The following is a 27,094-nucleotide window of genomic DNA, read 5'->3' as shown; positions in this document are numbered from 1 at the left end:
ATGGAAACAGGACTTCAGAATTAGTTGGGTGCTTCTTAAACATTCAGGTGCCCGGGCCCCATAGGAGACCCATTGAGTCAGAACTGGGAGGAGGAGCATCATAAGCCTTTCATTCCAAGCTCCTTGAGTTACTGGTGTGCAGCTGTGGTTGCACCCCTGAACCCCCTTTCCAGAGGCCTTTCCCAAACACTGGCATGGAGCAGGCCTGGAACCCGGCCTCCCAATCCCAGTTCCGGGCCTTTAGGGCGCCCTGTACAATGGGGTGAGATTTCTCCTAATTCTCGGAGATTTACTGAATCCCAGCTTTCCTTCGTAAGGGAGGAGAGGTAAGAAAGCAGGTGTTTTTTGAGAAACTGAAGAGCCCTGTCTTTGTTTCTTTGTTTTTAAACTATTCTGTCTCTCCATTTACTGCTCTGAAAAACTTAAGAACTTTTGTTGGTGTGCCTCTCTGGTTTCTTTTCGTTTTCCCCTGTTGAGGCTCGAGTGTGCTAATACTCACCTTCCCAAACTGGAAGTATGGGGACTCGAAATTGATCTTCTGCCTCCTCTGGCTGGTCTGGGGGTGTCGGGTTGAGAAGGTCAGGTCGGCAGAGTCGTTGAAGAGGCTGCCCAGTGTAGACATAGCTACGGGCCTCCACTCACATCTGATGGAAAGGGAAGATCCAGGAGGTCTTCTGTGGCCTGTGGGGATGAGATACAGGCTTACCTGAAAATTGTTAGACGATGAAATATTTCCCAAAAAGTAATGTAAGATTGTTATGTACCCAACATTCCAACATAAGATTTTTAACATTTGCCATATTCGCATTAGATTCTATCTTTTTTTAACATACAGTCCCTCTTTGTAAGTCCTGGCATCCCTAGGACTTACCTTCTTTGTGTTGTAAATTGATGCTTCAGTAAGAATATCTGAGGACAGTATATTTTTAGGGAAATACTATATTATAAGGAGAGCTCTCTGGTATTAAAAACAATCCGTGTCCTCTTGGAGCCGGTGTTGAGACTGACTTAACACCCTGCCTGACTTGTGCTAGTGGAACTTGGCTGAGGGGCGTCTGCACTCGCTTGAGGAGCCCCCTGCTCTCCACGGAAAATCTGTCAATGATGTCAAGGGACCGAGTCAGCTGTGACCCCACCCCCTGGCTGCGGGGTCGGGGAGCTCCCGGAACCCCCGGCCGTACCCTGCCCACCTCTGCAGCGCCTGACCTGTGCCCGCAGGTGACCCACAACCAGGAGAATGTGTTCGACCTGCAGTGGTTGGAGCTCCCGGACGTGGCCCCGGAGGAGCTGGAGGCCCTGTCGAGGAACATGGTCTTTCACCTCAGGCGGCTCATCGACGAGAGGGACGAGTGCACGGAGGTGCGTCTGCGTGTGGGTGGTGGGCTGGCAGGTCCGGGAGGGACGCCTGGGCCCTGGCCACGCGGCCACCCTCCTCGTCCTGACTCTTTGTCTCAAGCCTGCTGCCCCCTGGTCCTGTCTCTCTGGTTTCGGGGTGGGGGGCGGGAGCCGGGCACTTTCCCTGCAGCCCACGGTCACCTCCGAGAGCCCCGTGGGAAGGTAGTTGTTCATCGAACGTGGAGCTCAGAGACCCTCCTCGTTCACATGCTCCTTTTTACATCCCGTTACTCCTGCTTCCTCCTGGTTTCTCAGTCTCGGCCGACGCCGCTCACTTTCTTCCTGTCCGCTGACCACTGTGCCCCAAGTTCGGGTGCAAGCGCTCCTTCCCTTCCCCCGCCCGCCCCGCTGCAGCTGATCGTGGACCTCACCCAGGAGCGGGACTACCTCCAGGCCCAGCACCCGCCCAGCCCCCTCAAGTCCTCCAGCGCCGAGTCCACGCCGAGCCCCACCAGCAGCCTCTCCAGCGAGGACAAGCAGCACCTGGCCGTGGAGCTGGCGGACACCAAGGCCAGGCTGCGCCGCGTCAGGCAGGAGCTGTGAGTCCTCCGGTCGGCTGGGCTGTTTGTTCTGCTCTTGCACTGCGTGTCACAGACACCCGTTTCTAGCACGTGTGGTGCAGCGAACAGGAGAGCTCTGACTCGGGCCCTATAGCGTCAGCTGGGCTCCGCTCTGAGCGCCATCTGCGACCCTCCCCGGGCCTGCGCGAGGAACCTCCCAGGGCCTGTTCTGCCAGGTCTCTAGGGCTCCTGCCTGTCCACGCTCAGGCCGTCTGGGCGTAGATGACCACCCACTGGTATGGTTTTGGGCTGGAGGGAGGATGTGGCTCGCCCCCGTCTGGTGAGCCGGCCCCGTTGCCTGCAGCTGGTGAATATGCCACTTTGCCCATCGCCTCGGGAGCTGCCCGCCTCCACCTCGTCACCAGTGGGCCCTGCTGCCTGCCTGGCAGTGAAGTGGTGCCGCTGCAGCCGGGGTCTCCTTACCTCTCTGTGCCCCCAGAGGGAAACCCACTGCCCAATGGATGCAGTTTGAGGGTGGGCATTGAAAAGTTAAAAATGGAAAAGACTTGGAGTCAGGAACATTTCCGCAAGCCCCACATGCCAGTTCCCCTCCTCATCCCCAGAAACGCAGTTCCCTTTCCTTTTCCTGCTGGGGGCTTGCAGGGTGGTGGGCCGCTCCGCTGCATGCCAAGTAAGCCTTTTCACCACACTCGCTCCGAATCGCCCCCAGGGAGGAGAAGACAGAGCAGCTTGTGGACACCAGGCATGAGGTAGATCAGCTGGTGCTGGAGCTGCAGAAAGTCAAGCAGGAGGTGAGCAGGAAGGCCTGTCTGTGTGTCTGTGTGTGTCGAGGGGACGGGGTGGCTGGGACTCCCCGGCGACTGTGGCCCAGGGGTTCGGGAATGCAACGGTGGGAGCTTCCAGCAAAGGCTTCTGTTTCCTTCCCGCTCAGAGTAACACTGCCCGAGAGCCGGTTGTCCTGAGAACGGCTGAGGGGGTGACTGTTTCTTAGTGACAGCGAGCGGGGACCCCACGCGGTGGCCTGCACGTGGAGCCCCTCGGCCACCGAGATGTCCTGGAAACGCTGCGCTTCAGAGACTTGGCCCTCTCTTCCCTCCCCAGAGGGGTGCCCTAAGCTAGGCTCCCCTGTCTTTGCCTGTCTCCCAGAATATCCAGCTGGCGGCTGACGCCCGGTCTGCTCGTGCCTATCGCGATGAGCTCGATTCCCTGAGGGAGAAGGCGAACCGTGTGGAGAGGCTGGAGATGGAGCTGGTGCGCTGCCGGGAGAAGCTGCACGACGTGGACTTCTACAAGGCCCGCATGGAGGTACGCGCCCAGCCTCCGGGTAGATGCAGGGGAGGGTGTCGGGGCTGAAGGGGGCCCAGAGACCAGGATCCAGGTGGGGTCACTGATGCTTTACCCACCAATCCTGACTGCCTCGCATCAGCTGCAGGTTCCTGGACTCTCTTTTCTGAGAAATGAAGTATTTTGTCCCCGTTGCCAATCTTGGGGTTTGGAGATGGTTCTAACTAGCGGGGTGAGATCAGGATGTCAGGACGTACTGAGTAGCCTGTTTGACGGTAAGAAATAATCCCCAAGTCTCTTCTCGCCACCTAGGTGGCTTTTGAAGGGGTTGAACGCAGGTCGCAGGGGCCCTGTGTTGCCCTCTCCCTGCTCAAGGCCTCCTGCCCAGCTGCTGGCAGGCGTGCTTGGGGACGGCTGTTTGGCCCTGACATGCTCCCGGGCTGGGCGGAGGTGGGATGGGGCAGGCTGTGCTCCAGGGCCCATTAGTTCCTCAGACCTACTTAAGGAGCGTTTGTTCCCTGAGGAATGTTAGTGGCACGTTGGAGTCGGTGCATTGTCCTTGCAAACCACCTGCAGACGTGCCATCCGCCCTGCTTAGCCAGAGGCTTTGTGTGGACCTAGAGCCCTGAGGGCAGGGCCTGGGTCCTACCTGACTACTCGGGGAAGAAGCATGAGTTTTTGTCTCTTCTGGAACAAGACAGTGTTAGGTGTGACAGGCAGTAGGGCAGAGAGAGGAGCATGGTCGTGCTCTCGAGCTGGCTCACGGCTGTGGACAGCCATCACGCAGGGGCGCTCCTCTGCATACGGGGGGGTGACAGGCAGCGCAGGTGCCCTCCCCCGGAGCCTGTCCAGTCTCACCGCTGAGAAGCAGCTGCATGTCACAGAAGGAAGAATGCATTAGTGCCACGTGGGAGGAAAGTTAAAGGACAGGGATTCAGGGAGAGGGCGAGGTTAATTTTGGTTAGAATAATATGGAACACAAATTTCCATGTTTTGTTTTTAAACTTCTGGTGGCTTTCATGTGGGTCCTAGTCTAGTTTACATAAGGATTAAAACAGCAAGGAGAGGAAAGCGGCGTGGGCACCCCTAGGTACAGTGGGACTGTGTGGGGTGGATGCACGGGGTGGTCCTTGACTTGCTTTTGCAAAGCATGGTCTCACCTCACTGCTCTCAGGGCACGGGGGTTGCTGTCCAGAGGGCCGCGTGGGAGGAGGACAAAGGCAGAAAGATTGCCTGGGAGATTCCTGTTGTCCCGTGGTTTGTTATGGTCTGAAATTCCCAACACTGAGGACAGGTGCATTGGTGCCGTGTGCGTCTTGGGTAAAGATAAGGTGGGCCTGTTTCCGCTCCTCTCTGGGATTTATAGCTTCCTGGTCTGTGCTGGCTCTGAAAGAAACAGTAGTCTGAGAGGCAGAGACATAGCAGGGCACGGTCCTAGCTGCCACACCAACTTGGTGGGTGTTGGGCAAGTCTTGTTCCCATCTGTGAAAGGAGGAGTGGCCTGGGCGTCTCTGAGACCCTTGTGCCCTGGCGTCTCGTGACACAGGAGCACGTTTCCAATGAGCTTACGCTAGCAAGCCCCTCTCCACAGAGATGGGGGCCCCTGGAACCAATCCATGCAGTGATTGCTGGGTTGTTGGCAAGGCAGTCAGGAGCTGGGTTAATGGTCAGTCCTGGGGTGCGGTGCACACACACATCACATTCTTACGATATTCCCCCGCAGTGCCCAGGTTCAGTAGGGGAGATGGGCTATGGTCTGGTCTGCCCTGCCCTGCCCATCCGGCTGGGCCTGGGGAATGGGGCCCCAGCTCGACTTCCACCCTGGCCAAGCCCCTCTGACCCGAGGCAGGGTTCCTCACCTGCGCTCTGGGGTTCCAACAGCTCTCCCCACAGAGTGCAGTTCATGAAGTCAGAAACTATATCTCTGTCATCTTCAGCAGGGGGAGGTGCTCAAGATACATTTGTTGATTTGAGTCCCATCCTTAGGATCCTCAAGGTGCTCTCACCTTTAGTTTTTATTTTTCACCTTTAATTAAAAAGAAAATCAAACCCTTCCCACTCTCCCCTGACCCTCTCGAGCTACCCCGGTCCCTCTCCGAGCCTGTTTGAAAGGAGAGAACACCAGCTGTGCCCTTCATTGCCTCACCTTCTAACCCACTCCTCCAGGTCTGCCTCTACCTCTGGTCGCCTGAAACCATGCTTGAGAATCAGGGTCCACGACTCCTGTGCCAGTCCGGTGGGCACTTCCCAGCCTCCCTCGCCCACCCCCTCTGTGGGCTCGGACATCACCACCCTCCACCCCTCACTCACCTGGCTTTCCTGAGTCCCGAACTTCATCTTCTTGGGCCCACGCGGGTGGTGGTCACCTTGCTCTGCTTCTACCATCTGGCCTTTCTCCATTATGTCTTCTCTGCCTTCTGCCTCTTCTTTAGCTGGCACGTACAGACTGACAGGTCCCAAATCTTCATCCCTGGGCTGGGCTTCTCCCGCACTCCAGACCTCAGTCTGTCTTAAGGTCAGCGTGTCCAAATCCAGTGTCTCTCCCTCCTTCCAACCCGCCCATACTGTCTCTAGACTGGACTCACCATCCACCGAGGCAGGTACTCAAGCCAGAGCCGGCTCGGCCTTGATTCTTCTTTCTCCTCCACCTCCTCCTGCAGCCCCAGGTGCTCTCCATCCTCCAGAGCCCATTTCCCCACCTCCCAGCCTGTCCCTGGCCGAGGCGGATGTTTGGAGAGTGAGTCCCAGTGCCCGGCCGGCCTTCTGCATTGTTGCTTGTTCACATTATTCCAGTGCCTGCGCAGGAATAACATTATCTTTATTCCAGAATGCCCTCCACAAGCATCTGAGTTGGCCGTTCTGCCCCCACCTCTTCTCGTTCACATCCACCTGGGCTGCTGCCAGAGTGACCTTTCTAAGAGCTCCTCAGGCACCTCCCCGTTGCTCTTGGGATAAAGTCCACACTCCACCCCTTCTTCTGACACCCACTCTGGTCCCCGTGGAACTCTCTGCTCCGGCCAAACCGAGTCCCCTTCAGGTCCGCTGGTGCCCCCTGAGGCCCCTCGGCACAGCGCATCTCCCAGGCACAGGGAGGGCCGGTGAGGGGTGGGCAGGCCAAGCTCTGCGGGCTGCATCCCCAGCCCCGCCCCCCATTCCTTTAGGCCCCTTCTTACCCCCGGCAGACTCATCGCGTGGTGTCGTAATGATGCATCCCCTGTTTCCCACCCACACCGGGAGCTCCTTGAAGACGGGGTCTGTGCCTTCCTGACCTTGAGTCTGGGTCCTTGGTGCCCACATTGTCCAGCTCAGAGATGGCCAAACTTCCATCAGTCCCGGGGCGGTGTCCGACCCACCGTCAGCTCTTACAAGTGAAGTGTTATTGGAACACAGCTACGCCTGCTCATTCACACGGCCCGTGGCTGCCTTTGAACTGTACCTGCAGAGGCGAGTAGTCGTGACAGACTTAGGACCCGAGAAGCCAGAAATATTTACTCTCTGGCCCTTTACAGACCCATGATCTGGCCCACAGTAGGTGCAGTGAGGTTTTAAATGAGCAGCAATAACTGTGTTTATGCAGCTTTTTCCACACACCAGGAACTAACTGTGTTAAGCTCAAACCGTATCACCACATTTAAGCCTCCTGATGGCCTGGTGAGGTTGAGCAGCCAGCGTTAGGTCCTCTCATTTTTTCAGGTAACGAAACTGAGGATAAATTTATAACTTGCCCAGCATCGCAGTCGGTGAAGAGGTGGACCAAGGTGGCGTTGAAATGCCTCTCTCCACCTCTGGGACCCCAGCCTTGCCGAGGAAGGAGGAAATAAAAGGGGTGGGGTCACGCAGACAAAGGGGTGTAGGGGAGGGGAGCCGGGGGAGAGGGTGACGGCGGCCACTGCCTCAGATGCCATGGGGTGGGTAGAGGGACGCCCGGCCTCTGGCAGTTCATGTCAGCACCTGGACATCACATTGTAAGCCAAGAATGTTGAAATGCAGAGAACTAAGATCACCTTGAGCAGGAAGACTCTGTTCCCACTTGGGACTCTGTGTTTCCTAATGACTTTTAAGGAGTTTTGATAAAATTCGGTAGAAGAAGAAGTTAGAGCAGGACAGACCTGATGCTTGGTTTATGGTTCAGTCCACCACGCTCCTCGAATCAGAAATTTAAAAGCAGGCTGGTCCTCTATGAAGCTTAAGGGGCTGCAGCGGAACCAGACGGAGGTTAGCGAGGGGCTTGGGTGCTGTGGTCCCAAGTGCAGGGGGCAGGAGCCCGTTGTTTCTTTGGTTCTGTCCCACCTCCTGGAGTTCGGTGCTTTTGTTAGCCTGTCGCTTGGTGATGCTCAGTGAGTACTGCCCTGAACAGTGTCTCACGGGGGCGTGACAAGGTGGTGGTAACGGCAGCCGACCTGCTTACTGGGCCTTGGGCCCCGTGCACAGACTACTTCACGTGTGCTATCTCCTCTGATCCCCACCTCAGCCCTGTTTTCGTGCCCAGCAGAGGACGAGGGATCGGTGGTTGAGAGACATGCGTTTGCTTCAGGCCCCACGGCTGGTAGCGCACGTGGCGGGCGGGGGACCGGAGCCATTGGCCCACTTTCCCAGTCACTGCTCCTGGTCATCACGTAGATGAGCAGGGGCAGCTCTCGAGCCATTTGGGGACCAGCCGTCAGGCCTGGCCTGTGATTTCCTAAACGTGGCCCCTCAGCTGATTGCTGGGCTGGGTCAGGCCTTTAAATAGGCACCTGATTCAGTTGGGGTCAGGTCCTCAGGGGCGGGCTGGCCTCAGGCAGCTGCCCAGAGGCAAGGAGGCGGGTGTCTCCCTAGGGGCCAAGCCCTGGGCTTCCCGAGGGAGCTTGGGCTCACTTTCTTGCAGATCTGGCTTCTCACTTCTGAGGCAGTGAGGTGTGCAAGGCTGGTTATTTCTGTTGCCTAATATATGGTGGAAGTTGATACCACCAGAAAATTGAGATGTTTTTGAATAGTATTGATAGTTAGAAGTCATCCTACCCAGTGCTATATTCTGCTCCTGGTCACCTTTGTCTGTCCCTGCCTGTTGGAAATCTCTGAGGCCTTCAAGGCCCACCTCGCATGCCACCTGTACTTCACCATCATGGCATGATTCAGCTGACAGGTGTTCATTGAACACTTCCGTGAGGCCCACAAGAGAAGTGGAATAGTCCTGCCCCCAGGAGTTCACAGTCTGGGGGAGAAGGACAGGCCAGCTCACCGTTGCCTCACAGCATACCCAGGGTGCTCTGGGAGCCCAAGTACCTGACTCAGCAGGTGGGACAGAGAGAATCTGCCACCACTTCTCAGAGGGGCCAACTCAGGCTGGGCTTTGGAGGTTGAATAGGAGTTGGTCGTGAGGATGAAGGGGTGGCCTGTGCTGTGGGAGCTCAGGGCTGGGAGTGCTGGTGTGTAGGCCTGTTGGAATGCCAGGTGAGAACAGTGGGGACGGGACGGTGGCCAGAGAGGGGGGGACCAGGTCTTCTTCCTGCTTGAAACCCCTCTGTTTGCTGTGGCTCACACTGTTATTGATATTCTGGGCCTCTTATCCACACGAGCCCCTTGAGGATGGGTTGCAGGCAGCTTGAGGGCGGTGGAGAGAACACAGGTCTGGAACTCTCTGGCCCAGGTTCAAGTCCCAGCTTCACCCCTTGCTGGCTTTGTGACTTTGGGCTTATTCCTTAAGTTACCCAAATCAGCCTCTTCCTCCGTAGGAAGGCACTGTTCCTACCTCCCCCAAGGGCCATTGTGAAGAGTGAGTGGGGCAGGGACAACCACACAGCGGACATCATCTCCAGCAGAGAGAGGGCGCCAGGGAATTTAGAATTTCAATGATTATACCTTTTATGGCTGCTGGGCTTTGATCAGAACTATGTCCGCTGATCGGAAGGCTTGCAGTTTTCCCTCTACCAAGTATCTTGGATTCTGGCCTTTGCAGGGCGAATAAACGGGTGGTGGATAAGCAGAGCTCCCAGCCCAGCTCCCAGCTGTTAGAACCCAAAAGCGGGGCAAGCCTCAGAACACTGCCCACCGGGAGAAACGGACACGTTCCCCTGTGCGCACGTTCACCAGCTGAAGGCATTCAAGGGAATCTCATTCCCCCGGAGGTGCTGGAAGAACTCTGGGGTGAGGAGAAACCGAGAAGCCCCTTAACCGGTGGGGGAGGGGAACAGAGATGAGGTGAAATCTCTGAATCGCTTGTGTGTGCTGGGCTGCGTGCACGGGACCAAGAGTTCCTCGGACCCCTTGCCTGTGAGGGACCCTGCAAGGGAACAGCCATCATATTCTACACCCGGCACGTGCCCGGCACACAGGAGGCCTAGGGACTTATTTATGGGGTTCACAGTCTTAAAGACTCCCTGTTTCCAGGACATCGCTGAGAACTGTTGTTTTTCCAAGAGTATGTGTGTAAAATGTGCAAATAAGAGCTGTGCATTCAACGAAAGCTTGTCTGAATAGCTGTTTTTCCCGAAGACCCTGATCAGTGGAATGAATGTTGAATTGAGAGGACTAGACTCAGTCCTTGAACCTAGGACAGACTCTTAGCCCCACCCCTTCCTTGTTAAGGAAATGGAGGCTCAGCGAGGTCCCGGATCTGTCAGTGGAGTCCACTTGTCCGACCAGACCAGGTTATAGATGTCACATGCCTTTGCACTGTGGCCGGCATAGGAAAAGTTACCTTCCCGGATTTAAATATTTTCTTTCAGTCGAGAAAGTCCATTTGGCCTGACCCAGTGAAAAAGGTGGAGGTGCTCAAGAGTGGAGACGAAACTCTCGCAGCAGCAATCTTATCCCTGGATTGTTTGTTTTGGTCCAGAGGCCTGGAGGAGCTCTGGTCTCAGAGCCCCGTCGTCCTGAACCAGGTGCCTTTATCTGATGGTGCTCATGTCTGTTTTTGCTGCCCAGGAGCTGAGAGAAGATAATATCATTTTAATTGAAACCAAGGCCATGCTGGAGGAACAGCTGACTGCCGCTCGAGCCCGGGGCGATAAAGTGCACGAGCTGGAGAAAGAGAACCTGCAGCTGAAATCAAAGCTTCACGACCTGGAATTGGTATTGCAGGCTGTTGTCGCTCAGATCTGTCCAAACAGATTGGGGAGGTTTCGGGTTTGTGCTGCGCCCCTCTCTGGCTTTTCCGTCACTGGGTTTGGTGCCACTGCCGACACAGTAACTCGCTGACTGCAGAGAGTAGCTCGCTCAGCTCAGCGGGCTGAGGTGGGCACCACTGAACGCCTACAGACGGGTAGGACGGTACCTCTGGGTTGCTTTTCTGTACAGATGAGCTAATGTGTGTGTCCTCTGCAAGAAGGGTCTCTGCTGGCTTTTATGGTGTGGGCTGAGCTGTGATTTGTGAGTTTCTTTACAGGCTTCTCAAGGCATGTTAGGTGCCCTAGAGCCTCGAAGCCACCTGTCACCATGGTACTTGCTCTAAAGCCCTGGGCCGTTAAGTCACTTTGTTCAGACAGCATTCAGTTAGAGACCTCGGCTCTCTTATCACCTCCGTTGCCAGTCAGGGTATGTTTCAGTGGCTGTAACTCTCAGAGCTGCGCCCTGTGTTGGACTCATTTCTGTGCAGGGAAGTGAGCAGGTGCCTGGGGTCCATTCATCCTCGGGGAATGAGGGTGGATGCACGGGGGCCGGGGCCTGTCCAGAGGGGCCCCCCGGCCACGATCTCACTCCGTCCTTCTTCCTGCACTAGGACCGGGACACGGATAAGAAGCGAATAGAGGAGCTGCTGGAAGAAAACATGGTCCTCGAGATTGCCCAGAAGCAGAGCATGAATGAATCCGCCCACCTCGGCTGGGAGCTGGAGCAGCTGTCCAAGAATGCAGACCTGTCCGACGGTAGGTAGCGCCCGGTGCCTGGGAGCCAGTCTGGCTGAGGCCGCTTCCTCATCCAAGGAGCGGAGCCCTCAGCTCTGAATCTTCCATGTCAGGCCATCCATTCACCCCAAGTAAGTAGGATTTCCTTCAAGTGCCATTTGGAACTGTTTCATTACCCTTCTCCCCAGGGAGAACATGAGGGGTCTGGCAGCCTTGATGTCAGGACATGAAACACAAATCAAGTGTTGCCAGGTTTCCCATTTCCCATATGGACGGTCCCAGGAGCTTCCAGATTACAGCACGCTGGCACCGGAGGACATCATAGGCCTGTCTGTGGATGGTTGAAAGCTCTGGATGGCAGGAGACGTCCCCAGTGGTCACTGATCCCCACTAGAAATGTACCTTGGGCATTATTTCCTCCATTCATTTGCATAATTGGGCAAGACGGGTGCAGTCTGTTCTCTGTCTCTCTGGGTGGGAGCTGCTAAGAGGCTGCTTCTCACAGGACCCAGGCCTCTTCTTTTCCCTCCTGTGCTTGCACCGCTGCCCCTGCGCAGACAGATGGGGTGTCGGCCAGGGGAAGGTGGGTGGGACAGCAGTCAGCACTGCAGCAGGAAGCTTCGGCGCCCAGCAAACAATGAGCCAGTTCCTGTGTTCAGAAATAGCACACGTGCCCCTGATAGTGCGCGTTATTGTTTACTTAGAGCTGGACAGACCGAGGTAGGGCTTTTGGCTGGCTTGGGGGCTGCTTCTTCAGTTCTGATAAACACCCCCTCAAATAATGGCAAGGTCGTTGAATGTAGCTGGAAACGTCTTCTCTTCGAGGGGTCCCATCAGTTCCAAACAAAAAATCAGCTTATTAAACTGCTCATCTGTGAGGGAAGTTAGTCTTATCTGTGCTTCGGTGCCCACACACTGTGCTGGGCGCTGAGAGTGGGATCACCCTGATTCCCGGCTCTGGGAGGAGTACAGGTCCATCGGGGAGGACCACTGCCCCCTGGTGGAGCAGAGTAGTGGTGCAGGCCTCCTGGGACAGTCCCAGACCAAATGAGAGTCTTTCTGTTAGAAACCAGGGTGACCTGTGGGGTCAGAAAGCCTCACCCCTTTAGATGACTACTCAGTATAGTTTGTGGGCCCTTTCAGGTCAGTGAGCATGATTTATTCTTGGTGTTCCCAACTCCTGGTGCTTAGCTGGGAGCTAATGAGCATTGACTTGAATGAAGGCGTGATGCAGGCAGAGCCTGAATATACTTTTGCATGTGTGGTGTGCTGCCTTCTTGATTCAGAAAGACCTGGCTTAAAGTCTTGGCTCCTCCACTGGAGGTTAGCTGGGTGACCTCTTTTAGATCTCAGTTTCCTTATCTGCCAAATGGGGGTAATGAAGCTGCCTCATAGGAGGAGACAGTGAAACATGATGCCATGCCTGGCCCACGGCCAACAATAAGGGACAGCTGTTCTTATTGCCACGGTCTTATTGAAATACATCCCATCACTCTGGTTGCTTGGGGTGCTAATGAGCATAGCACTCAGTAGTAAACTGTTGTGTCATAGTAATAGTCTTTGAAGCACTGGCTTTTATGGGAGAAGAAAGGAGGCTTGTGGTCAATGCTGTTGTTTAACTTGTAGGACCTTAGGAATTAGTCGCCATGAGTACAGAGTTTCAGTTTGGGATGATGAAGAAGTCTGGAGGTGGATAGTGGTGACAGTTGCACAACAATGGGGATATAGCTAATGCCACAGAACTGTACACTTTAAAATGGTAAATTTTATGTTAAATATATTTCACCCTAACTAGAAGATGTTCTTTTTTCATGAATGCTGCCAGGGTACTGTCCCAGTGATCCCAGGCTGAGAATTAGCTGAGTTTTAGCTGAGGTTTGTTTCATTTGTAGCGTAGTTTCATATGTTGCAAGCACGTGTGCTTATGTGCATCAGCGCTGGGCCTGGGTCAGAGCCGCGGACACTCTGTCCACCTCCACTGCTTCACTGCCTGTTGTTGCTTGGGGTCTTCAGGACGTTCAGGCTTGTTGGGTCTGAACTTCTGTCCTCAGTGGAAGATGAGAACTCAAAGAGGGTGGCACATGCCTTTTAGTCCTTACGATCACCCAGAGGATCTGAACACACACACTTGTTTCTAGCTTGATGTGCTCACTATGGAACCCATCGTCCTGTATGTACCCCTGCCCCTGGGGTGATGAGTAGGAAGCAGGTCAGGGCACAGCCCTCTTAGCAGTGTCATAAGGCTCCCAGAGCTGAGTCCGTGGCACTGATGGGACAGGTGGGAACAGAACAACACCAACCCCTTCTTTCAAGGACTTTCATACACGTTCCTTTCTCCTCCTGAAAAAGCCCCATGACTTACCTAAAGTCATGCACCTGCTGGTGACAGGAAGGAGCTAAGAACTCCCATTCCTGACTCGCAGGTGTATGCCCCCTTCTCCATTTGTATTCGAGCTCTTTGAAAGAAAGCAGAGTAGATAATCTCCCTTTTTCTATCTTTAGCTTATATTTTCATCACACTTAGAATTTTTAAAGCAATTTACATATGCTGTCTCATTTTTTGTCAATGTAATTGTGAAATTACAAAATGAAATCTCTGTCCAAAGGACCTTAGCCAGGGATGGCAAGTACTGGGCATACGTATCCACAGAGCCTTCTGCCACCAGTGGCAGACATAACTAGTCGATTATTGTGCCCCTCCTGCTGAGCCACCCAGACTCCCACTACTCTCAGAGCTGGCACAGAAAACGTCGCCTATTTGCCATCTCTATTAGGCTCTAAGACCCTTGAGTTGTACGGTCAGTCAACTTGGTTAGCAGCTTGGTAAAAAACAGTTCCCAGCAGTTAACACAGTCTTTAACTTTTGCATTGGCTTCTTCACTGTAATCTGCTTTCCTCTTAAGCTCTGGGCCCAGCTGAGCCAGCAGAGGGACCGAAATTGCCTGAGGGACTTTCAGGCACTAACAGCGACGGCAGCCTGTGAAATGGGGGGCACCCAGCCAACCTACGGGAGTGCTTCCCAGGCCCCTCAAACCTAGGGCATGGGGGCCTGATGGCCCCAGCTCATGGCCGGAAGCAGAGGCTCCTGGATCCCGGGCCTGACTCGACTTTGTGCTTCAGCCTCCAGGAAGTCGTTTGTGTTTGAGTTGAACGAGTGCGCCTCTAGCCGCATCCTGAAGCTGGAGAAGGAGAACCAGAGCCTCCAGAGCACCATCCAGGGGCTGCGGGACGCGTCCCTGGCGCTGGAGGAGAGCAGCCTCAAGCGTGGGGAGCTGGAGAAGGAGAATCACCAGCTCAACAAGAAGGTAACCCGGCCCGGGGGGGGGGGGGGGTGGACACCCCTCCCCCAGCCCGGTCTGCACTATAGAGACTAGTCGGTGACCAGGCAGGGCAGTCAGGTGTCGGTGAGGATGCACCGCTGGGAGAAAAGCAGAAGCCAGCGCAGCCGCAGTTAATTATACAATACTAGAAGAACAAGAGCAATTGTGAGAGGAGTCAAGAGGCAGCGTGGCTCGTGCCTGCACTGCCTTGAGGGAATGTCTCGGACAGTACTTGACCTCTGTGTGCCTCCTTGTCTTCATCTGTGAAATGGGGTTAGTGGGCTTCCCACCTCATACGTGTTGCGTGGACTCTGTGAGCTAGTAGTGTGTGTAAGGAGTCTGGCACGCGGTAAGGGCTCAGTGAAAAGAAACCAGTGGACCGTGAAGAAGCATAGGATGGGTCATAGGGGAGAGGAGGCAATGATGTAAGACGTACCTACGTGTGTGGGGAGTAGGGACCATTGATGGGCATTTTAGGGCACTGCTGGTGGTAAAACAGGATCAGTGCTCACCTCCTCCCTCCCAGTTTACGAGATGGGGAAGCAGAGATGGCGGAACTGTATTTGCCTTTCAGGACAGCTGCTGGGTCTTCCCAGGAGCACAGGAGAACCCAGACATCTGGGAGAACAGGCAGAGGCTTACAGACCAGTCTTCCTTCTACAGTTAGGAGGACCCGCCCATTTGCCCTGGGGATTCAGTCTCAGGTGCAGGAAGGGGCCGTTCAGAGGCTAGGGATCGCCTCCAAGTCTTGGTCACTCCAGGTCAGAGGGCCTCAGAACACCTAGGCCACATTGCGATGGCACAGTTGCATCGTGGGCTCCGAGCACACCAGCTGCCAGAGTCCAGCTGAGGAAGAGGACACAAGCCCCGTTGCTTGCTGACCGCCATGCAGGCCTGGTGCTTTCGGGTGTCCCACCTGCCCGTGAGTCCTGCCAGCGTCATTCACTGCTGCACAGGCGGTGGGAGGGACGCGGGCTGCAGGGAGAGACCTGGGCTCCGCTGGTCCTGGCTCTGCCGGTCCCTTATCTCTGTGTGAGGCTTGGGACGGCCCCTCCTTCTGTGAACTGGTCTCTGGAGCCCCCTCTTGGGACCTCCCAGGCTTGATAACTCGCTCTTCTTGTCCCTTTGAAGCATTGTGTGCCTTGCAGCATTTCAGCCGACGGGCATTTTGTCCTGTCTCCGTAGGACAATAGAAAACCCCACCCTATCTCATGCCGTGTCTCTCAGTGTAGAACAGCATGGAGAAGGCAGCTGGACAGTTTAGGTTTTTTAGATTCACATGGCCCTAGCACAGGAAATGTCTTTATAAGTGGCAGTTCGACCTTGGCCAAGAGAAAAAAGAATCAGCCTTTAGAAAGACGAGAACCGTTGACTCCGTGGGTCCTCACGGGTCTGCTGCAGAAAGCCCGCAATGTAATAGCGCTGGCCCAGCGCCCAGCAGCCCTCTGAGATGACCGCTCACGCTTTTCCCCGCCCTCGTGGTTCACCCTGGCCCCTCCTCTGCACAAACAGGATGGCAGTGGGTGCTGCCTGCCCGGCATTACTCCTCAGCCCCCTGTCTCTCGGTCCCCACCCTCCTGCTTCCTCTTGGGGTCAGCTCCCTGGTGGGACACCAGCCCTCTCCTGCCACGGTCCTTAGGAGGCATGTCTTGGCATAGGATTCCCTGGCAGGAGGGAGGGGCCGCCGTTCCCAGGCCCGTCCTGTGTCTGGTGCCGGGATCCCTGGGAGGCGGCCCTCTGCCCATCCTGCTCAGCCTGCCTGCGGCCCGACCAAACCTGTCCTGGCCCAGCAGGCGTGGTTTTGCTCTCTCCCCCCAAGAGCCCAGCACTGACGGTGCCCCCTAACATTGGATGGGTGGACACCTCAGCCCCAGCTGGAGGGCTCGCTGGACCCTAATCCAGCTCAGCTCACCCCAGTTTCCTTTCTCCAGCCTCAGCCATCCCACCCTGCTCGACTCCTCCCCATGTGGCCTGTCTGGGCCCCAGCTGACACTCCTCAGTCAATCAGTGAACCCCCAGGTCCCGCTGGTGCCAGCCTGGCTCTTCCACACCCCAAGCATAGCCCAGGCTGCGAGCTTGCTTAGGTCTGAAATGTCTGTGGAAACCCTAGTTCCCTGAAGTTAATATCCTCCCCTCTAACCCGCAAAACTTCCACGGACCTTAGAGAAGCTGCCTCCTTCCTGCGACTGTGAATCTGCATTGATGTCCTAAGAGTTTATTCCTTAAGCCAACAAGTAAAGAACCCTTATTTTCAGGGGAAGGGGGCAGCCCTTTGGGGGCCTGTTACTAGAAGGAAAGAGCAGCCTGGGGCTGAGAGGCAGGCCCCCTGGCACTCACATGCTCTGGGACCCGGAGTGGCACCCGCAGCCCAAGCCAGGTGCTTCAGGAAGGAAGGACAGGAAACCTCTCAGGGCTGGAAGGCCTGCAGCCAGCCCATATCTCAGCCCAGCGAGTTCACCCCAGGGGCACCGAGGTCCTTCAGGGATGGGCTCTAGTTCCATGGCAAAAAGAACCAGAAAAGGAGAGGGATGGCCTGGGTGTGGGACCTGGGGAGATCACATCTTTAGACCAGAAGCAACAACAACAAGAAATGCAAAGGTTGGAATAATGTTCCTTTCTCTGGGAGAGAAAGGGCGGCAGGGATAGGCTATTAACAGTAAGGTTGGGGGTAAGCCAGCAGGCCCCCCTGACTGTGAGTGAGGACTGGGGGGTCGGCCACGGGGGTGTGTCCCAACTCTGCCCCGTCCTCATTGCGAGGCCTCGGGCAAGTCGCTGAGCCCTTCTGGGCCCAGTGTCCTCCTGAGTACTTGGTTAATAATAGCAACTGCTCGTTGCCTTTATTCCTCAAGGCCGTTGTCTCAGGTGTAGGCTCTGCCATCGGAGGCAATCCCTGGTGCCCTGCCGAGTCCCAGGCCTTGTGCCGGGAAGGGGGGCAGAGATATGGAAGGATTAGAAATACGTTCTTGCTTTTGAGAACCACTCAGATGTTTGCGTGTTTTCCTGTCGACCCCAGCTGGGTGGGGCTCCCCAGTCCTGGGGTCCCCGGGTTGGGGCAGGGGGTTGAGGTGCTGACAACATGATATGACAGTAGGAGTATGAGCTCGGCCCAGCTCTCCCCGCTGGTAGGGGAAGAAGCTTTCCTGCTGCTTCCTCCTGTGAGGGTTTGAGAGCTCCCAGATCTGTGAGCCAGGAAGGCAGGGTGCCCCTCACCCAAGGACAAGTACGCAGAGTCTGCTTTAGAGCAGCGATCCTTCCGGGAGCTTTGGAAATCTCTCCGCGCAAGGCCCCGGCCCAGATGGGCTGAACTGCAGCAGGCTCAGACCTGCTGCTCCTGGGGGTCGTTGGGCATCTCGGGGTTATGCCCCGAGGTCCAAGATCTTTCAAAGCTTCGAGAACCATCTGGTCTTTGCAATCTACTTTTTCAGAACAGCCATCCCAAACCAGCACATCAGGATCGTTTAGGACCATGTCAAAATGCAGACCGGCTGGTCAGGAGCTCTGTAGGTGGCCAGGCCCAGAGCTCTCACGGGGAGGGGCAGCGAACGTTGCTGCACCCCGTCGCCTGCTAGGCATGTGCCGAGCACGACACAGTGACAGAAGCTCTCAAGGATGCTCGCTGCTGGTCCTGCGTCAGTTACAGAAACTTGCTCGTGGTGACGTCATTAGTAGGGAGGGACTGGACTCTGAACTCTGTCCCTGTGACACCAGAGTCATGCCTCTTTCCCAACTCCAGTCCCCCACGCTGAGGGGTTTGGTGTTGGCGGGAAGGGGAGCGGCAGCCTTGAAGCCCTCCCAGTGCAGACACCAGCATGGGCATCGCCTAGGATCCCAATCTCAGACCCTGCCCTGGACCTACTGAGTGAGGATCAGGATTCACCACCTCATCCAGGTGTTAGACGCGATGAAGTAGCTAGTTCATGTTTTAGGACGGTCAGGCGGGGTGACCCCAGCGGAAGAGCTCCGTGTCAGGGAGGTGATTGGATGGTTGTCCAGGCCAGAGGGAAGGTGGCCCGGCCCTAGCTAGTCAGTGGCGGTAGAGCAGCTTGGGTAGAGAGGGCAGGACTTGGGGACAGAGTTACTGGAGGGTGAAAGAGGAAGGAGGGACATAGCAGAAGACCACTCTGAGCAGCTGGGCGAATAGGCGTGTCACCAAGTGAAGCCCGTGGGACAGCCAGTGGTGGTGGCCCCGGGCATGTGGTCTGACCCTTGGGAAAGCGGACAAGTCCTGAGATGGGAGCAAGGAGCCCGGAGGCACTTGGGCACATGGCAGTGAGGGTGAGGAGAGGTGGGCTGGGAGGAGGCTGACGGATGGTGCCTGTGAGCTGGAGATGCAAGTCGTGGGGTAGGAGCTGAGGGTAGAGGGTGCAGGGAGGTCCCTTCTGAGCAAGGCCTGGACACTTTCCCTTGAGAAAAGGCCCGTTAAAGTTTTCTGTGGGGCTGGTGGGTTTTGAATTTGTTTTAAGACGTAGTTCACTTCGTGAAGCCAACTGTTGCCCGGCTGGGTCTTTCGGGTCTGCAGATCGAGAAGCTGCAGACCCAGCTGGAGAGGGAGAAGCAGAGTAACCAGGATTTGGAGACCCTGAGTGAGGAGCTGATCAAAGAGAAAGAGCAGCTGCAGAGCGACATGGAGACCTTGAAGGCTGACAGAGCCCGGCAGGTAGGCACCTCCCGAGCAGATCCCTCTCCTGGAACCCCTGCCTGCAGGAGGGAGAGTCCAGGATTTAGCCATTTCCTGGGAATCCATCGGGGAAACGTGCATTACCAGGTACCTAGCCTAGCTGCAGCTCAAACCAGCAACTCTCAATCAGCTGTGGGGGGCGTGTTTGCCCCCCAGGGGACATTGTCAGTGCCTGAAGACGATTTTGATTGTCATGACTTGGGGAGGAGAGAGGAGATGCTCTTGGCATGCGGTGGGTGGGGGCCAGGGATGTGGCTAAACGTCCTGCAACACACAGGACCAGCCCCGCATGACAAAGAATGATCCAGCTGCAAACGTCCATAACGTCACACCGAGCACCTGAGGTTTGTTTGCCTCACGCCACAAGAAGTCCCGGGTAGGAGGCAGTCCGGTGCTGGTGCAAAGGCTCTGTGATGCCGTGCAGGGGCCAGGCCTCTCCTCCTGCTCTGCCAGTCTTAGCAGTGGCTGCCACACACCCTCAGGGAATGGGAAGAAGAAGGTGGAGGGCAAGGGGCAGAGGGAAACCCTCCCGGGACCTTCTGTCACATCTTATTGACCACACCCAACACATGACCACCCCTACCTGCGAGGGATCCTGGGGTATCCAGTATTTGAGATTTTCAGCCTCTGATGTAGAGCAAAAATGGGGGGAATGGGATGGTGCCACGTTTGGTGAAAAGACAGGCAGGGCTTCTGCCCAGATGTGGCTTACATAGAGGGCAGAAGGACAGGCGACAAACAAGGCAGTTTCAGACATGTGCTCTTGAGGGAATAACGCAGAGAATCCTGCTGGATGCAGGCGCTGAGGAGTCATGGTGCAAGGCTGTCCTGAGGAACTGCTCACGCTGAGCCCTGGAGAAGGAGGGGGAGCCAGTGATGCTGGAGACCGGTGGTGGGGGGGGGGTGGTCCAGGGCAGAGGGAAGACCCTGTGCAGGGGCTGCAGGAGGGGAGTGGCGTAAGGGGAGCCCACAGAGGTGGGCGGCCAGGATAAACCTACCAAGGGAATCACTATCATTGTTTTACGTGAGAGGGAGAGAGATGGGGTTTATGTTTCCAAATCATCCTGGCCGCCATGAAGGTATTTTAATTTGAACCGTCTCCGTAGGGGTCTCCGTGCTCTTCACCTTGTGTCCACATTAACCCCTGGGAACGTTAGGACTTCTTTTTTTTTTCATTGAAGTATAGTTCAGTTCTGGTGTACAGCAAAGCGATTCAGGTGTGTGTGTGTGTGTGTGTGTGTGTGTGTGTGTGTGTGTGTGCGCTCTTTTTTTCAGATTCTTTTCCATTATAGGTTATTACAAGTTATTGGATATAGTTCCCTGTGCTATACAGTAGGACCGTTAGGATGTGTTTTGGGTACATGATGGGATGGTCTTTTAGGGCCTATGCTTTAGTCCCCCAGATTAAATCAGACTTTAACCCCAACTCTCTGAAATACGTTTGTGCAACAACCGCCGTCTCTCCCGTCATGTTTTCCCGCAGATCAGGGACCTCGAACAAGAAAAGGACCATCTCAACCAGACGGTGTGGACGCTGCGGGAGAGGTCGCAGGTCAGCAGCGAGGCCCGCGTGAAGGACGCCGAGCAGGAGAGCAAAGCCCTGCACGGGACGGTGGCAGAGGCCGGCGGCCGGCTGAGCAGGCCGGAGCTGGAGCAGGCGCAGGAGAAGGCGGGGCGGGCGGAGGAGCTGCAGCGGGAGCTGCGGCGGCTGGAGGAGGAGAAGGGGAGGCTGGCGCAGAGGGTGAGCTCCCTGCAGGCGGCGGGCGAGCGGGCGGACGCCGCGGAGCGCGAGAGCCGCGGGCTGGCGCTGGAGAACCGGCAGCTGCGCAAGTCCCTGGACGCCCTGCAGAATGTGCAGGTGCGGCTGGCCGGCCTGGAGCTGGACAACAGGCAGCTGGACGAGGAGAACCTGGAGCTGCGCAGGGTGGCGGAGGCCACGCGCTTCACGGGCGCCAAGGTGGCCCAGCTGGAGCGCGAGAACCAGGAGCTCAGGAGGAGCGTGGAGCTGCTCAAGGCGCTGGGCAAGAAGTCAGAGCGTCTGGAGCTCGGCTACCAGAGCCTGAGCGCCGAGAACCTGCGGCTGCAGCAGAGCCTGGACAGCGGCGGCCAGAAGGCGCAGGCCCTAGAGCGGGAGCTGGGGCAGCTGGAGGCCGAGAACCAGGCCCTGCGGCGCGACCTGGAGGCCCTCCGGCTCGCCAACCGGCAGCTCGAGCGGGCCGGCCAGGACCGGCAGGCGCTGGAGCAGGAGGTGGCCCAGCTGGAGAAAGACAAGAAGCTGCTGGAGAAGGAGGCCCGGCGTCTGTGGCAGCAGGTGGAGCTCAAGGACGCCGTCCTGGACGACAGCTCCGCCAAGCTGTCCGCCGCCGAGAGGGAGAGCCGCGCGCTGGACAGGGAGCTGGCCCGCTGCCGGGACGCGGCTGGCAAGCTGAAGGAGCTGGAGAAGGACAACAGGGACCTCACCAAGCAGGTCACCATGCACACGAGGACGCTGACCACCCTGAGGGAGGTGAGTCGGGGGCAGGCAGCCCCTTCGGTGGGGGGGTCGGCAGGGTCACCGTGCTGCCCGACAGGGGCTTCTGGAATAGGGGTGAGACAGGGAGAGGCCCCTGGCATTTGTCCCCTGCTTCTAAACAGAACGATGCCCAAAAGCATAAAGAAGAAGTAGAAATCACCTGTTAGGATCTTACTGCCCAGAGATGACCAGGGCTAATAGTCCAGCGTATTTCATTTCTTCTTTTTCCTTGTGCATTTGTGTATACACACACTTGATACCCTACCTTCTCCATCCTAGCCCTGTTCTGTTTCTCATTATTACTATACTTTTTTCTCATTACATTAAATAGGTTTCAAGCCATGATTTCTAATGGCAGTGAGGTATTAATTTTACGGATTTACTATGATTGCTTTCTGGACGTTTAGATTGTTTCTGATTTTTCCCACTATTTTAAATAACACCGGGACTTCCCTGGTGGCGCAGTGGTTAAGAATCCGCCTGCCAACGCAGGGGACACGGGTTCGAGCACTGGTCCGGGAAGATCCCACATGCTGCAGAGCAACTAAGCTCGTGAGCCACAGGTACTGAGCCTGCACTCTAGAGCCTGCGAGCCACAACTACTGAAGCTTCTGCACCTGGAGCCTGTGCTCCACAACAAGGAAGCCACAGCAATGAGAAGCCCGCGCACCGCAAAGAAGAGTAGCCCCTGCTCAACGCAACTAGAGAAAGCCCGCGTGCAGCAATGAAGACCCAACACAGCCAAAAATAAATTAATTAATTAATTAATTTAAAAAATATAACACTGGACATCCTTGCACACATGCACCTTCACAAATGTATTTATTTTCTTAGGATATATGCCTAGAAGTGCAATTACAGGATGAAAGGGTACAACTGTTTTACAGTTTCTTGGTAAATACGTGTCTTACTTTTCCCTGGTAGTTTTTGCGTGGCTCATCCGGGCTTTCCTGCAGTGCCTTAGGGTGAGTCACTGCTCTAGTAAACGACTCCAGCGTCTGAGTGGCCCATCACAGAAGCTGAGTGTCCACACGTGTAGAAGTTCCGTGTGACTGTTCGCAGACACCTGGTGCCCTCCGTAATGTGGCCCGGCTGTCCCACAGTGGAGCCCTCTTCTGGCTCCCCTACCTGCAGCAGGTAGATGAAGAAGAGAAGGACCACACTTCATGGGGCAGAATATGGTCTCATAGCCGCCGCACCTGACTGCCAGGGAGGCTGGGAAATGTGTTCCAGCTGTGTGCCAAGGAAGAAAAAGAAATAGACTTGGTGACCACGGAGAGGTCTCCACATTAAAAAAGGATCACTGACTGTCAGTGCAGGCAGATCGGTACACTGTGGGGGAGAGATGCAAGACACCAACCTGACCCATAGCCCCTGCCTCCGTAAGCACAGGTTAGGTTATGCTGCAGTAACGAATGACCCCAGAATCGCAGGGCTTATCACATCCAAGGCTGGTTTCTCTTTCACAAGAGTCCAGGTGGCTCTCTGGAGAGCCTGTCCTCTGTGCTGGGGCTCAGCGTCCCAGGCGGCTTTGATCTCACGGCTCCACCATCTCAGCGTGGGGTTCGGGCAGTTCCCGAGGCAGGGGAGAGGCAGCTGGAAGATGACACACTGGCCCCTCCACGCTGCAGCCAGGGAGCGACCCCGGAACGTTTGGCGAGCACCACCCTCCGTCACACTGCCGTTCCAGGCCTTGGGGTGTGGTAGGGGGTCCTCGTGTGTGCACGTAGCTGTGACACTGGGCAAAACACGGTATAACTACCTGGAGAGCTACAGAGGTGTGGACTAGAGTAAGTGAACCCCTAAATGAGGTCAGCGTCCACTTTTGAAAAGTAACTCAAAACCAGTGTTTTAAAGTAAAATCTTTCTCCTCTTTATACTTTGTTCTGAGTTCTCCGCAATGAGCTAACTAAATAGTTATTGATCCATTACTCCGCGGAAATGGCAATCGCGTTCACAGAATTCAAACCCGCTCCTCAAAGGTCACCATACATGGTATTTCAGACACCTGTCTGGATGTGTTTGGAGCACGTTCGATCCTTCCTGGACACGCTGCCACGTGGTCTGGTGTCTTGAACTCCGGGGGCTGGGAAGGTGTGCTCATCCGTTCCCTTTGGAGACATCCCTGAGGTTCACCGTCCCCATAGAACCGCCTGCTTGGCCCTCGAGACACCCGAGCTGGCCACGGCTCGAGAAGGTGGTCGCTCAGCCCTGAGACTGGCCTGCGCCCGGCCCTCCTGCCATTGCTGCTGGGCTCCTTTCCCACGCCCGTCCGCACTGTCCCCACAGGACCTGGTGCAGGAGAAGCTGAAGAGCCAGCAGCTGAGCAGTGAGCTGGACAAACTGAGCCAGGAACTGGAGAAGCTCGGCCTCCACAAGGAGCTGCTGCTGCGGGATGACAGCAGCAACGGTGACACGTGAGGACCCCTCCCTGGGTGGCTGCAGGCTTTCAGGGCTCACGTGCGTCCCCGCGCCCCGCCCCCTGCAGGCTCCACGCCCCCCCACCCCCACCCCTGGAGCTCAGTTTACTTTTTACACCCGAGGGCCTGTTGTCACAGGTGCTTTATATCCCGGGCCTCCTTCCTGGACGTTCTCAGGCAGGAGTGGAAGGAGATTCTTTTGTCCAATGAAAAGGCTTCTTAACTTTTTTCTAGTTAGGCTTTTGTCGAGCAGTTTTAACTTCACAACAAGAGTGAGGAGAAGGTGCAGAGATTTCCCGTGGACCCCCTGCCCCCGACGCGTACCCTCCCCCATCAACACCCCCCCCCCCCAGAATGGTGCATGCATGACGCTCGGTGAACCTACACCAGCACCTCGTCATCGCCCAGAGTCCGCGGTTGACATTGGGGTCATTCTCGGTGTTGCATGTTCTGTGGATTTTGACAAACGTATGATAACCTGTATGCACCCCTATAGCATCATACAGAGTATTTTCACTGCCCTGAAAATCATCTGTGTTCCACCTGTTCGTTCCCCTCTCCCTCCACCAGCCCTTTAATTTTTTAAAGTTTTAACTCTTGCTGCCTTTGCCAGCAGTGCTTTCCTAAATCATCTCGCTTTTCAAGGAAATCCAACATCTTGGACTTTTGTTGGACTTGTAACCAACGTGATGTCCTTTAGGTGTGGTGAAAAGGCCACACAGATTTACCGCTTACCTAGCACTGTGGTCTTGGATGGATTCCTTAACCTTTCTGAGACTCTGTTTCCCCAACTGTAAAATGCCCATACCAATACATAAAACGGCGCCTGGAAAACTATAGCAGTGATGTTTCATTGATGGTGTCCCAGACATATCTATGCCAACAGCCTGGGGAACAGCTCTAGGTGATGGTTTTTGACTCCTGCAGTTCTTCTGGGCCAAATCTTGCAGCGTGATGCGGAAACCAGCTTAGTGGAGGAGGGATGTGTTGGCAGCTGGGAGACTGGGAGCTTGTGGGTAGAAGAGGCAGATGAATTCTACTGTATATTTGTATTTTTCAGGAAATACAAGATTTTGGAGAGCATAAATGAATCGGCATTCAAAACAACACTAGCCAGGAAAGAAGAAAAGATTGTGTTCTTAGAAGCACAGATGGAAGAGAAAGCCAGCCTGAATCACCACCTACAGAACGAGCTCCAGGTGGTAAGAGCAGCCCCCTTAGGGTCAGGCCGTGGGTCCTGGCTGTGAGGTCCCTGCCTCACCTTTCCCAGCCCCTCACCTGAGTAGCAGAGGGGCGGCCTGTATGCCCGTGTTCTGGAGCGAGTGTCGATGGAGTGGACGCCTGAGGCTCAGGGGAGGGAGAAGACTGGCCGCGGTCACGTGGCTGTAAAGTCGGGGCTGAGTCCCGGCTGCTGCCCGGCAGTCGCCTCCGCAGGGAGGGGGCAACATGCAGGACGGAGGTCGTGTGCCCTCCCCCCAAGAGCAAAGGCAGGAGTCTGGCGGGTCCAGTGCCGGGCGAGGGGTCGGGCATGCTGAGGGGGACGGGTTTGGTGCGGGGCCCCGAGCCCGGCCTCTTCCTGCCCCAAGTCTGCTTTCCCGTTCCCGCACCCGCAGTTGAAGAAGGAGTGTGAGATCCTCAGGAAGAACCAGGAAGAGGGGAAGCAGGTGCAGAACTCCTTCAAACACCCTGTGGGGCCGTTGGTCGAGGGTCACCTGGGGAAGGAGCGCTGGGGGCCCAGCCCCAAGGAGGCCACGATGGAGCTGCTCCGCGTGAAGGACCGGGCCATCGAGCTGGAGCGCAACGTGAGTGGGGAGAGGCCGTCCTGCCGACAGTCCTGCAGACGGAGCAGGAACTCCCATTACCGGGAAGGACCCAGGGTGTCAGAAGCTGTTGAGATTTATCCAGGTCTCGTTGGCCTCTTCTTGAGTTTCCTGGCGAGTCCCGTTTGCTCCTTGCCACTTGAGGTCCCTTCAACCTTTCTGACTGAAGGGGCAGGTCCCCTTTTTCCCCGGGGACTTGCTCTATGCCTCCTACACTGGATCTGGGGCATCTCCACCAGCACTCTGTTTCCGCAGTGTTCTGTGTTTCGGTGCTCTTCTGGGGGTCGACAGACCACGGTCCGCCCCCTGTTTTCATAAATAAGGTTTTATTGGCCCACAGACACACCCTTTGCTTACATATCGTCGCCGACCCACGGCGACGGCAGGGGTCACTGGCTGAGGTAGAGACCCTATGGCCGGCAAACCCCAAAATAATATTTGCCGTCTGGCCCTTTACAGAGCAAGTTTGTCCATACATGTCTAAATCCCTGATCTTGTTTGATGTCTTCCCAACAGCCTTATGAAGTAGATAGTAACGATTTTCCTTTGACAGATGAGAAAGGTGAGACGGAGTTTAAGAGACTTGACCCTAAGCCCCATGCTGGTCAGGGACAGCGCAAGACCACACCCCAGGCGTCCGGGCCCAGTCGGTGGCGTATCTTGCTCCGTCTTTATCAGTCTCGTGGAGCATGAACCGCCTTGTTCTACCCGCTGTCACCCGAGTCGGGTGAGGCTTTAGGGCAGGTTCTGGCTCCCTGTTCTGTGCGAGAAGCTCACAGACATGCATTCTCAGGGTGGTCAACAGAAAACAGAGAAGAGCCCAAAAGACAGAAAGGATGAAGCAGCTTTAACTCCAGCTCGCCTTTGCCTCACACTCACATGCTCAGGTTCTTTGCAGTATCTCCATCATGTGTATTCACTTCTATTGTGAAAGCACGTAGAAAAAAATTTTTTTCCAATTCTGTTGTCTTTCCAAGAGGGAGAATGTTACTTCTCTCATCCGGTGGATTTTGGCTTTGGCCCCCCCCAAAGGGTTCCTAACAACCCTGTACCTGTTAACCAGCCGTCCCTGCGGCTGGTTAGCAGGTACGGAGCCGGCATCTGATTGGTCTCATGCTTCCCCCTTCCCCAGAACGCGGCTCTGCAGGCTGAGAAGCAGCTGCTCAAGGAACAGCTGCAGCACTTGGAGACCCAGAACACGGCCTTCAGCAGTCAGATCCTGACGCTGCAGAAGCAGAGTGCCTTCCTGCAGGAGCACAACACCACGCTACAGACGCAGACGGCGAAGCTGCAGGTGAGGGCATGGCTGGGCAGCTCTTGC

General features: G+C 55.9%; 1 protein-coding gene across 7 annotated transcripts in view; it reads left to right on the top strand.

Annotated features, from left to right (window-relative positions):
* The window catches only part of CCDC88C (coiled-coil domain containing 88C), a 124,371-nt gene that overhangs the window by 66,300 nt on the left and 30,977 nt on the right, over positions 1 to 27,094 (top strand). For all 7 annotated transcript variants that reach the window (XR_009500984.1, XM_059914834.1, XM_059914836.1 and 4 more), the window contains 13 exons: positions 1,219 to 1,359; positions 1,750 to 1,934; positions 2,626 to 2,707; positions 3,063 to 3,221; positions 10,107 to 10,253; positions 10,900 to 11,044; positions 14,144 to 14,328; positions 18,863 to 19,000; positions 20,505 to 21,527; positions 23,823 to 23,950; positions 25,014 to 25,155; positions 25,567 to 25,755; positions 26,906 to 27,067. Coding sequence is in view for 6 of the 7 variants with exons in the window: in XM_059914834.1 (XP_059770817.1) it covers positions 1,219 to 1,359; positions 1,750 to 1,934; positions 2,626 to 2,707; positions 3,063 to 3,221; positions 10,107 to 10,253; positions 10,900 to 11,044; positions 14,144 to 14,328; positions 18,863 to 19,000; positions 20,505 to 21,527; positions 23,823 to 23,950; positions 25,014 to 25,155; positions 25,567 to 25,755; positions 26,906 to 27,067 (2,826 nt within the window). In the remaining variant the exon portion in view is untranslated. The remainder of the gene's footprint in view (positions 1 to 1,218; positions 1,360 to 1,749; positions 1,935 to 2,625; positions 2,708 to 3,062; positions 3,222 to 10,106; positions 10,254 to 10,899; positions 11,045 to 14,143; positions 14,329 to 18,862; positions 19,001 to 20,504; positions 21,528 to 23,822; positions 23,951 to 25,013; positions 25,156 to 25,566; positions 25,756 to 26,905; positions 27,068 to 27,094) is intronic.

This window comes from Balaenoptera ricei, chromosome 2 (assembly GCF_028023285.1).
Source record: "Balaenoptera ricei isolate mBalRic1 chromosome 2, mBalRic1.hap2, whole genome shotgun sequence".
NCBI classification, from domain to species: domain Eukaryota; kingdom Metazoa; phylum Chordata; class Mammalia; order Artiodactyla; family Balaenopteridae; genus Balaenoptera; species Balaenoptera ricei.
Note: the sequence above shows the minus strand (reverse complement) of the source record. Positions and strands in the feature narration are given on the sequence as shown.